We start from the raw sequence: 12,006 nt of genomic DNA, 5'->3' as shown, positions 1-12,006 counted from the left end.
TCATTTATTCTGTTTCATACGCAGTTACAGGGGAGCATGATTATCACACTAGCGCTTAGGGTGATATGTACTGATTATACATATCAATAAAAACACCTTCATATACCTTCCTATATAGCGCTTCCCAGGTGGTGCTAGAGGAAATGAATTTGCCTGCCAGTGCAGGAGACTGGAGACACAGGTTCAATCCCTAAGTCAGGAAAAGCCCCAGGAGAAGGAAATGGCAACCCACTCCACTATTCTAGCCTGGAGAATCCCAGTGGATAGAGGAGCCTGGTGGGCTACAGTCCATAAGGTTGCACAAAGAGGGTCACAAAGAGTCAGGTACAACTGAGCATCTGAGCACACATACCTTCCTACATGAAGAAAGAAAATGTTTCTGGGAAAAAAACGCTGTGAAAGACCATTCAACTTCTCCAAGAAAAAATGTAAACATAGATTTTTTAAAAAAAGCTTTATCTGACAAAGAAAAGTAGCCAAGTTCTGATCTTTAATTAGTTTGCAGTATACACTTATCTTTCTGTAAACTGTGGTAACAAATCTCCATGTAAACATTCAGGAAGAGAAAAAACAGGGGATACCATGTCATGAATTATGAACTACGCATTCTGAACTCGGATTACTAAACTTTATTCACAGCTGTTTTATACATTTATTAACAAACTGTCTTCCTTCATTTAACAATGGCTCTTGAGTAACAAAATAAATTATCAGTAAAGTCAACCAGAAATTAAAAAATAAAAGTAAAAAATAAATTGCTCAAGCATCATAAATGCAAGCACAGTAATGTATTTCATACATGTTGATTACAGTTTCCATGTTCTTTGTGTAGGTAACACAAAGATTATTCTCTTCCCATTGTTGCAAGTTAACAAAACTTTTGAAAAGGCTTCAGTCTTTTTTTTTCAGCTCAATTAACTGCACTTCAGTTGAATAGAACAGATAATAACTAGGGTTATTAGTGAGATGTGGTAAAAGAAAAGGTCATGACCACTCAGAAGATCACATAAACCTAAAATATACTGTGGACTTTCTAGTCTCAACATGTAGCTCTCATTTATTAAATAATTTACAAAGAGCTGTTGATGATTTAATGAGCAGGTTGAACTTTGTCACTCTGCCATTTTGCTAGTCACGAACACATGTATTTTGCCTTTAAAATGAAGCAGAATACTATTCACTTTCAATGAGACTAGATGCAAAGGAAAAACAAAGACAAAATCATAGATATTTTTTAAGTTCTGCTATGTTACTTTAACTATTTAATTAAAAGAGGTTAATTACCAGATCAGTGCACTATTTCTTGCTTAAAAACATAACACCTTTGAAAGTAGATTTTTTTAAAAAAAATCTTTAAAATAAGCCAGAGGTAAAAATGAAAAGGACTGAAGGACTTGCAAGACAGAATAATTTCTGATCAGTGACTCTTAATGGGAATAGTCATTTTATACTGCAAGTACTAACAACCATTTAGCAATTTTTTTAACAGGCACTTGATAGAGTATTTGTATACTCAATACCAGGGCATCATTCGCAAAAAATATGGCTTTATTACAAAGGATTCAAGATGGCAACCACTTAGAATCCAGTGCCAACACGGATTATAACAAATCCAGAGAGTATTTTGTTTTTCAATTATTCATAGAAAATTTAATCCTGATTAAGTATCCATGGGCAGGAATTCATGGGTAGTTGATGACTGAAACCAACATTTATGTGAAATGCTTCTGTTAATTTAATCTGTGTATACAGCTTAATTATGATTGGGGATTCAATGTAAGAGAAATGAATTATATCAGGATTAAAATTTTAGTAACCATATCATAGAGTACTTTTTCCTTCTTTCTTTTTAAACATGTTAACCTGCTTGTCCCTTCACCTAAGTGCTCAGATTTTAAAATCCTTTGTATAACCGCTGCAATGTATCTAAGTTTTCATAAATTATCTGCCAAAAACCCTTTGCTAATCAAGCTAAATCCTAACTAGAGAGCCAAAAGTAATATAAGAAAATGGAGAATAACCCCATCCACAAATAAACAAAAGCTTATTCACTTAACTACAAATATATTTTATATTAATTTTCTGAAGTAACTTAATTTTCAATATCTTTAAACTCCAATATGAAATGCATTTTTCTTAAAGCATAGAAAGAAGCAGTTTTTAACCAGTGTATTACACTGATTTCATAAGTGGACTTAGTTTAGTTACATATAAGTAAGTAATCATTGAACTGATCACTTTTTTTGGACTATCAAACCTGAGTTAACTACTGATGTAGGATGAGGCATTGTAAGTGGTGAGTCTCTTATAAAAATATCAAACAATTCTTTTCAGCTTTATTTCCATATGGAAACTGCATAAATCACCTTATAACAATGCTCTTTCTTGAAAGTTTATTAAGTATATTTCAAAACATTTGTTACCTTTTTTTCAGTTTTCAGCTTGGTACTGCTTAAATGCAGTTATATATATATAACATGCTCTGCTTTCTCTGTTCAATTTTTCATACCACAAGTATGAAAAGAAAGTCACTGTATTTGGATCCTTATTGCACTCTGGTGAATCAATTCACTTTTCCTTAGAGAAAAGCAAGTATCAGAAGTGAGGCCGAGTTTTGTGTCCAGATGATATGGTCAGTGGTAGTGTTACTGAGGAAAGTGAAGAAACTTCCCAGAACAGACTGTGGGACAGAAAGAGTCTGTAGAGAATGACCATGGCAATAGACTGGCAAAGGATAACACCTATTGTAATGACCTGAAAAGAAAAGAAAAGGAATGCTTTACTGCATGCAAAAACAGAGAAACTGTATTCAATTTATCATGAACCTATATATACTTTATACATACATAAACATCACACATAAACTTCTATATACTTTAAATAAATATATATAAATAAAAAATTATATCTTCCCCATCTTTACTGAGGGTAAATTTTTAAAAAGAAATTTTCAATAGAAAAATACAACTAATGTTCAGGACTGTAATTGTTCAAAAGTAAAACTCTTTTTTTTTTTTTTAAGTAAAACTCTTTTAGCAGTTTATAGATGTCACAATAAGACACAAAAAAATAATTTATGAAACCATTCTCTCCTCAGGGTGCATGCACTGAAAAAAGTAATAAGTAATAAGAAAGTAATAAGAAAAATCAGGCTCCTGGCTAATCTAGTAACAGGAATAAAGGATGCCCCTACCTGAATCTTGACAAGTACTCTAAAAGCCCTTTCAGAAATTCTCAGGTCGCTTCTCTGTCTTTGTAGACTAACTTCCTACCTATTTACCCTCTGTAAATACCTCAGGGTCAAGAAACGCTTCTGTGTTTTCTGTGTTTAAGCACATATGGCATTGCTTGTAAAGAGCTCCTGGCAGAACTCCACTTTGAAATGATGGAGTCATTCACCTAAGATGTTAGGTATCAATGCAACCAAAATGTGACATACTTGAGCATGGCACTCCAGTTGGCAGGGTGTTAAAGCAACTAGACTGATTTTTTTTAAAAGCTATCTTGATATTTACCATTATGCAGTGAATATTTTTAATCAATTTTCTTAACAAAGCTGTGTTTATATATTCTACAAGTTAATTTATAAAATAGTACTATGAGATAGGTTAAAATAGGAATAACAAAAGCTATTTTTCCATCATTTTGCTTATAAACTAAATTGAAATACTCACTGGTTTAATATTTTGTTTCCAAGTTTTATTTCGCAGAATCCAAAGAAACTACTGAGTGGACAAATAGGTTTTTCCTACTTAATTTCCCAATAAAGACTAGAAATAAAACTATTAGATCACATATATTATTTACCTTATCTCTTTGGTAGTCATCAAAAATGATAGAAATGCACACAAGACCTGGATGGCACAAAAACCACAAGATGCAGCCCTGAAACAAATGAAAAATACGTTGAATAAGCACAGCTGTGCCTCTGTTTTCATAATGTACCAGACAGAAAACATTACTAGCCTATTTAGGAGGTCTTCATTGATCTCAATTGGCCTGTACAGTAGAAACTGCAACAAAAGATAGAAATGTTTGCTATTGTTGTGACAATGATACTTTGTTTCTAATCAAATGGATGGTTTTTTTAGGAGTATTTAAAATCTCCCATCTTTCACATATACACATTTTGATATACTATGAACATGTTTAAACAAGTAACAAATCAATAATTGAGAAAAGCGAGGTACAAATGTGCAATATTTCTATAAAAGACATAAGAATATTCATTCATAGTTTCATATACATACATGAAGAAATTCTGTAAGAATAACACAAAAAACTGATTAACAGTGGCTACTTGTTTGAGATTTAGTACAAAAGACACTGGAATTAGGAAAGTAGGAATGGGAAACTTTTTAACACTTTTATTTTCAAATATCTATTTTCTATTTTTCCTAGAACATGGCAAAATATCCTTTTCCAAAATTAAATTTGAAATAAAATAATAAATTAATACTACTAGCTCTTGACATGGTTAGTACCTTGATGTTGTAAGAAAAATAAACAAGATGTATAAATATGTGTTTAGTATGTTACTATCTGTATAAATGCAAAGTAAAATATAAAATATTTAATAACATATATTTTTAATTCTCTGAAAAATAAATTAGGAACTAATAGTCGTGATTATGTAAGGAGGTGATAACTGCATAGATGGGAGAGAGGTGAGAATGTGTTTGCTACTCTTTAAATGCTTCTGGATGTCTGAATCTATTCAGATAGTTATATGAAAACATATAAAAATAAAAATTTCAGTTTAAGAAAAATTTTGGTACTGTTTAAAACATTGAAAAGAAAAATTTTAGTTTTTATACAACTGAAGTACATACTAACATTTCAGACAACAGGCACTACTGTATCTGTGAAGAATTCCAAAGTGAAAGGCATATCCTTGCCTGTTGGATACACAAGAGGCCTGTGGCAGCAGCTTGACAAAGCTCCACATCAGGAATAAAGGAGTCCTGGCCCTCTGTCCATAGCAGCCTCACTCTTCTGAGACTGTGGACTAGGGTGGGTGACCAAACAGCTTGTCAGAATGCGGTTTAGAGTTGCCGAGAGGATGGGTTATGGATTCTCTCCATCTGTATACCAAAAGCATTACCTTCCAGGGAGGGAGGCTTCTGTAACGTGACTGCCCCAACCTCTCTCCTGATCTTTTCCTTTATTAAATGGGTACAGAAAAAAAAAATCGATCTGCCTTTAGCTCTCACTGGCATAGGAAGGACATGGAAAGGGGGGATGAAGTCAACATGATCTCGTATGGATGCCACAAAATGGCTTCAGTGTAGCATGTACTCAGGCTCCTGGCTCCCTCTGCTTACCCTGAAGGATGGCTCTTCATGGTTCATTATAAAACATTGCATAATTCTGGGAGTAAACAGTTCATAGTCAATTAAAAACTGCTTTTTTGAGAAATGCAAACAGCATTTCTATTTTTTTATTAAAAAGTTCTGATACTATAAAAAAGAATGTAAAATCCCTATTGATCGAGAAATTACAATTCAAGCAAAACTGTCCTGCCAAAGATTACATGGAAACTACTGTTCCATGGGCTCTGTAACATGGGGATAGTATCATCTGCAGCTCATGAATTGTGAAGATTAAATGAGCTGAAGCACATAAAGGGCTTAAGAGTGGTGCCTGGCACATAATAGAAGTTTACGAATTATTAGCATAGGGTTGCATAGTAACTTCCCAGTAATGCAGAATAAAGTCGACAATGCAAAGAAGTCATTTTCTAAGCAAACCCATACTTTGGCAAAGGTGATGTAGAACTCCCTTTTGAGTGTACTTCTCTCCGCTGTGATGATTTGGTAGAGTCCACAGCCTAAGGACAATGCTAGGCAAATTCTTAAAACGATAAGAAGGATCCCTGCTAAGCTGTGGTGCGAATGGTGACTGTGAGAACTGGTTTCTTCAAACTGTTCCCAAAGTAGCAAAATACTCTGCAAAAAAAATAAATAAATAAATAAAAACTAAATATTTTTAGAGAAAAAAGTCTTATCTATTTACAATAAAGCACTTTACTCAACTCTTTTATATATCCCCCGAAACAGTACATTCATTCCTAAGAGGTTTTAAGATTTATCTAACTATATAAGGTGTTGATGAAGTATGGGCAGTTTTTCCCCTCACTGACATCCCTAAGCTGGAGGAAGGGGCTTGTTATCAAATGAGACCATGTATCAGAGATAAAAAATACTACTGCTAGCACGATTCAAGTAACACATCTCTTATGATGAAAATAAGTTGAAAAGAGGAACAGAGTAAGCACAAAATTTCTTCTAAATCAATCTCTTTCTTACTTTAACACCTTATTATGAATCAAACTGTTCTGCATTCAAGCCTGTTATCTCAGGATAGAGTTTCAAATATCTCAGTATCTTTTATAATCCACAAACTAGCAAGTCTGAATTGTTGATTTCACTCTTTTTTTCCATGTTAACCTCTCTGGTTAAAGGAGAGCAGATTTTTTTAAGTTTTTTTTTTTTTTGATGTGGACCATTTTTAAAGTCTTTACTGAATTTGTTACAATACTGTTTCTGCTCTATATTTTGATTTTTCTGCCAAGAGGCACATGGGATCTTAGCTCTATGACCAGGGATTGAAGGCAGACTCCTGGCACTGGAAGGTAAGTGCTAGCCACTGGACCACCAAGGAAGTCCCAAGGAGAGTGGATTTTTAATTCCCTGGTGGCTCAAATGGTAAAGCGTCTGTCTACAATGCAGGAGACCTGGGTTTGATCCCTGGGTCAGGAAGATCCCATGGAAAAGGAAATGGCAATCCACCCCAGTACTATTGCCTGGAAAATCCCATGGACAGAGGAGCCTGGTAGGCTACAGTCCATGGGGTCGCAAAGAGTCGGACACGACTGAGCAACTTCACTTCACTATGGCGCCCAGGGCAGAGTTACTTTCCTTATGTGTTTGTTCACCTTTTCTCCCCTGTGGTTACTATACCAGTGAAAAGCTCAGCAAGTTCCTGATTAAGCTGTTCTGTTTATTGCTATTCAGTAGAAATCAGCGCCCACATTCCCTCCATCTTTACTAAATATCAATCAGTTAAATTATGATAATTTTTAGCATCACACAAGTCATTGGTCCTCTGTGCTCCATTCATTTACCAACTCAGCCCTCAGAATTGAGTCTTCAGTGGCTTCCAAAGGATTTAGATGAAAACTCCATTACTAAATCTGATTTTAGGCTTTATGGGTTTACCAGCAACCACCTCCTTTCCTCATTCTTGAATCTTCCACCCTAATTTTACTCCTGCTATGTTCTTGCTAGGTGAACTCCTTTTTCCTCTTGCACAGATGAATTTCCTTCTTGGACCAAATATTTGATCTTTTTTCCACTGAGTTATTCCTCTACCCCACCAAATTATACCCATCTGATTCCTCAACATGCATTTCTAAACTTGATTTTTTACCACAAAAAAGTGCTATCACAGAACTATTATCTCCTGCTATATGAGGTGATGGATATTAACTGGCTAGGTTTTGGTGATCATTTCAAAATGTATATATATCAAAACATCAACTTATGTAGCTTAAATCTATACAATGTCTGGTTTTCAATTATAATCCAACAAAGCAGAAAAAAATAAACATTTCCCATGATTCACATTTTTACATATTCATATGCTCATATTTTCACATATGTATGCTAAGGCTTGATCTGTAAAATACAGTGTACATATTTACGTGATCTCTCTTTGCCTGTCTTGTCCACCTAGCCTGGCTGTTGTTGAGGATTAGTGCCACGTCTAACACATTGTTCACAAATGCTTTCCTGGTGGCTTAGGCAGTAAAGAATCCGCCTGCAATGTGGGAGACCTGAGTTCAATCTCTGGGTTGCGAAGATCCTCTGGAGGAGGGCATAGCAACCCACTCCAGTATTCTTGCCTGGAATGCCCATGGACAGAGAAGCCTGGTGGGCTACAGTCCATGGGGTCCCAAAGTCAGACACAACTGAAGCAATTAAACTCAGCACTCTCGTATTTTCACATACATATGCTAATGTGTGACCTGTGGAATATGATATACATATTTACATGATCTCTGTTTGCCTGTCTCATCCTCCTAGTCTGGTTGTTGTTGAGGAACAGTGCCATGTCTAACACAGTCTTCACAAATGTTCACAGAAAGTCTAAGGTAGAGTTATAATCTCAGTTTGTATGTTTATGATAATGAATTTAAATTACAATGAAATAATGAAAATTCAGTTTTTAAAAAAGGCTACTGAGAAATGAGACTTGAACTTGATGTAACATTACTCTCCGTAAACCCTGGATCAGAAATGTTAAGTTGGTAGGATCTTGTCCTTACTTTAATCACCTCCAATTTAGTTCTTTCTCATTAGCTCTCCCTTGCTGGCATTATCTTCTTTTCAGGTATAAACACCTATGATATGGTCCCTTTCTAAATCAATCATGTAAATTCAACAGAACATCACTTGGCACTTACAGTGCTAGAGGTACAGAGATGGATAAAGCACAGGCTTTACCCTCCACTACTGAGGTTTTCAATCTATTTAATGCATTAAAACAAATTATGATGTCCTATATAGAACCCAAGCGTATATTTCATTTTCATCTGTAACTTATACTGGTCACAAATCCAGTACAAATTTTTATGTTTATATCTTTCATCTAAATTGTTATAAATCCATTGCATATAAGCATACAGAGATCCTAGAATGTCTACATATCACAACAGAGGAAAACAAAACAAGAGCAGAGAGGACCCTTCTAAGAGACCAAATTTGTTTTGGGTGTATTTGCGTTCAAAAACAAGATCCCCTTCTTTTTTATTCTACATTTTGGTTTTTTCTTTAATCTGATATTCACTTGAATTCTTTCATGTATAAAGTAGATTCCTGCCAATGAATGAATCCAAGATTCTTTAACTGACTGATTTAATACTGAGTACTTACAAAGTGTTAGAAAATATGAAAGAAAGCTCTTAATTCGAAAATGAGAATCTAACTGAATATTAAACATACTGTGCTTAAATACACTGATAGGAAGCTCAGATTCAGGTAAACTACAATGAAATTTTACAATCTACATATACTAGCACTCAGAAAATTAACAGGTTATTTGATCCATCACTCTTTTTTTCCATGTTTTTAAAAAATTGAACTGTAAGTGATTTATAATGTTGTCTTAGTTTCCGATGTACAACAAAGTGATTCAGTTACACATATGTACATACTCTTTCTCATATTCTTTTCCATTGTGGTTTATTACAGGATTGTGAATATAGTTCCCAGTGCTATACAGTAGGACCTTGCTGTTTATCTATTTAATACATAACAGTGTGTATCTGCTAATTCCAAGCTCCTAATTTATCCCTCCTCCACCCTCTTTTCCCTTTGGTAACCATAAATTTGTTTTCTATGTCTGAGAACAAACTCTGCTTCATAGATAATTTCACTTGTGTCATATCTTAGATTCCACATGTAAGTGATACTGTATAGTGTCTGTCTTTCTCCTTCTGACTTACTTCACTTATGATCTATCACATTTTAAACTCATAGTATAAAACAACACAAATTTCTCATGGGTCCCGGGGTTCAATTTTAACAAGAGAGGTGTTCAAGTCTGCATTTTTGAATAGTGTAGAACAGAAATACTTGGCTTCACTGCTCACCTGTGTTATGACCATGAACACGGCAATCCCAGTGGATGCAGGAGTAGAGTCCCACTGGAGAGGTCTGCTCTGAGACTTCTTCATTCTGACTATTGTCCAACCCATGCACAGACTCAGAAGTAGGTACAGCATTTGAATTTGGGAAGCGATGTCAAAAACTAATGGGAAATGAAAACCAAAGTCAGCTGAGCTTTTGCAATACAACAAATCTTTTTTTTTTGTGGCCATGCCACACAGTTTGTGGGATCTTAGTTCCCCAACTGAAGAATGAACCCACACTCTGGGCAGTGAAAGCTCAGAGTCCTAACCACAGGACCGCCAGGGAATTCCCAAATTTTATCCTTTTTGCATTGAGAACATAATTACTTTATTGAGCACAAAAGACAGGCACTTTCAAAAAGAAACTACCGAAATTCAATAATAAATCTAAAGAATTAAAATTCTGCCATTAAATTTGTAAACATTTCTGAAAATGGCTAACACAATGGCAAAACTCCTATTTTTAAAAATATATATGTACCTGTACATATTTTTAAGGCCAGCTTTAAATCTGTTTGTGTTCCTTATTTTTCTTAGTTTTTCTAACTACAATCTATAACTCACTACTTATGAAAACACACTTAAAATATAACTTCTACAGTGTGGAGAACACTACGTATTTCTGGGTTGTTAATGTTTTTTTGATGGCTGAATCACAATGTGAAGAATAGTTTCTAAAACTATTAGTAAGAAATAGCATGACGATAAAGAAACGCAGAGCTTCTGTGACATCCAATTATGCTGGCGTTAGTGTCTGAGTCCTGAAGACAGATGAAGTGCTCCATGCATTAGCGTGAAGCGCCACCAGGCGGCCATCACTCACACTTCAGGGGCAGTCTACTGCTGTGGAAAGGACGCAACGAAACCGCCCCCGTCCAGTTCAGCGCTACTGGTAAACAACCATCAGGTGTTTACCTCCACTTACACGTGTATTTATTTCAGAAGTTCTATTTAGTGATTTTTAAAAAAATTATAACCTTTCATCAAAGTGTATTTTGATATGGATTTTGGAATAAACATTTGATCACAATTTAACAAAATAAAACTTCCTTCAAATTGCCATTTATGACCTTGACGTCTACAACTACTTCTTTTATACAAAGATATTCTGAGAGAAACAGATAAAACTAGTTGTAGTGTAATACTTATATTAAAAGTCACAAGCCAAAAACCTATTAATAATAGATCTTCTCAGATTTATTTTGACACATTTCTCTAACCCTAACCCCAATTAAAACTAGATACTTTACATTTCGGCTTATTTATCTGTAATAGTGAATTTTAATAATGAACTGTCACCACATTTCAATAATATGAGAAACATCATGGCCTTTCAGATCAAGGATAATTTACTTTCACCACAGATTTTAAATGACTATGATGCTAATTATTTTTATTAAGCATTTCACAAATACATATTCAGTTACTTAAAGAAGTCAGCCAAAGGAATATACCTACATAAGTTGCTACTTAGCTTTTGCTATTTGTTTTTACAAATACAGGGTGTGGGGGGTACATTGATTTTCTGGTTCATTTCTGTGTGTACTAACTAATGCACATATTGACATAATACACTGTAACTGTGACAATAGGCAGAACACGGTGTAGCTGTTCTTGGAAAAGTAACTAATTATAGACAAACTACACAGATCACACAAAAAACCCCATCCTGTGGAATGTAATTAAAAATCTTGAAATTTTAGGGGCTGCTCTGGTGGTCTTGTGGTTAAGACTCTGCACTTCCACTGCAGGGGGCAGAGGTTTGATCCCTGGTCTGGGAACTATTAATTAGATCCCACATGCCATGTGGTGCAGCCAAAAATTTTTTTTAAAAGAAATTTTATCATTTAATGAACCTGTTGTCAGAACTACCAAAAATGAGCAATGTTGATTTACTGTAGTTTTTTTAAAAAAGACTTTTGCTTTTAACCTACCATGAAGATGCCAGACAGCCTGAAACTGTTTTGTCTATAGTAAAATTTCAAAAGTCCTTGATTTTAGTAATAGCTTTGCTACTGACGGGCCTCTGTATACTTTGCCTCTCTGGACCACAATTTCCTCATCTAAAATGCATGAGCTAAATTATTTCTATGTTCTGTGCAGCTTTAAAACTCTAGGACTCTATTATAAACATCCTGAGTCATCTATGAGAAAACAGGGGGACAAAGAAGGGTTCTGGTAACATCGAAAGAAAGAGAATCAACCTTTGGTCATGCCCAAGAGGTAACAGTATATACATCCTCTTCACAAGGAAAAGGAGAAGTTATAGAAGTTTTAGAATCTTAAAATAGGCAGCATCAGGACAAGCGGGT

At 34.8% G+C, this 12,006-nt stretch overlaps 1 protein-coding gene across 1 annotated transcript in view; it reads right to left on the bottom strand.

The window, feature by feature from the left end:
* Positions 1 to 473: 473 nt before the first annotated feature.
* The window catches only part of GPR180 (G protein-coupled receptor 180), a 28,848-nt gene continuing 17,315 nt past the window's right edge, over positions 474 to 12,006 (bottom strand). The window contains exons 6-9 of the mRNA XM_069601875.1: positions 9,656 to 9,813; positions 5,757 to 5,948; positions 3,808 to 3,885; positions 474 to 2,754 (exon numbers count right to left, since the gene is read on the bottom strand). Of these exons, the coding sequence (XP_069457976.1) occupies positions 2,596 to 2,754; positions 3,808 to 3,885; positions 5,757 to 5,948; positions 9,656 to 9,813 (587 nt within the window). The 3' untranslated portion in view covers positions 474 to 2,595. The remainder of the gene's footprint in view (positions 2,755 to 3,807; positions 3,886 to 5,756; positions 5,949 to 9,655; positions 9,814 to 12,006) is intronic.

This window comes from Ovis canadensis, chromosome 10, assembly GCF_042477335.2.
Source record: "Ovis canadensis isolate MfBH-ARS-UI-01 breed Bighorn chromosome 10, ARS-UI_OviCan_v2, whole genome shotgun sequence".
In the NCBI taxonomy this organism is placed as follows: Eukaryota; Metazoa; Chordata; class Mammalia; order Artiodactyla; family Bovidae; genus Ovis; species Ovis canadensis.
Note: the sequence above shows the minus strand (reverse complement) of the source record. Positions and strands in the feature narration are given on the sequence as shown.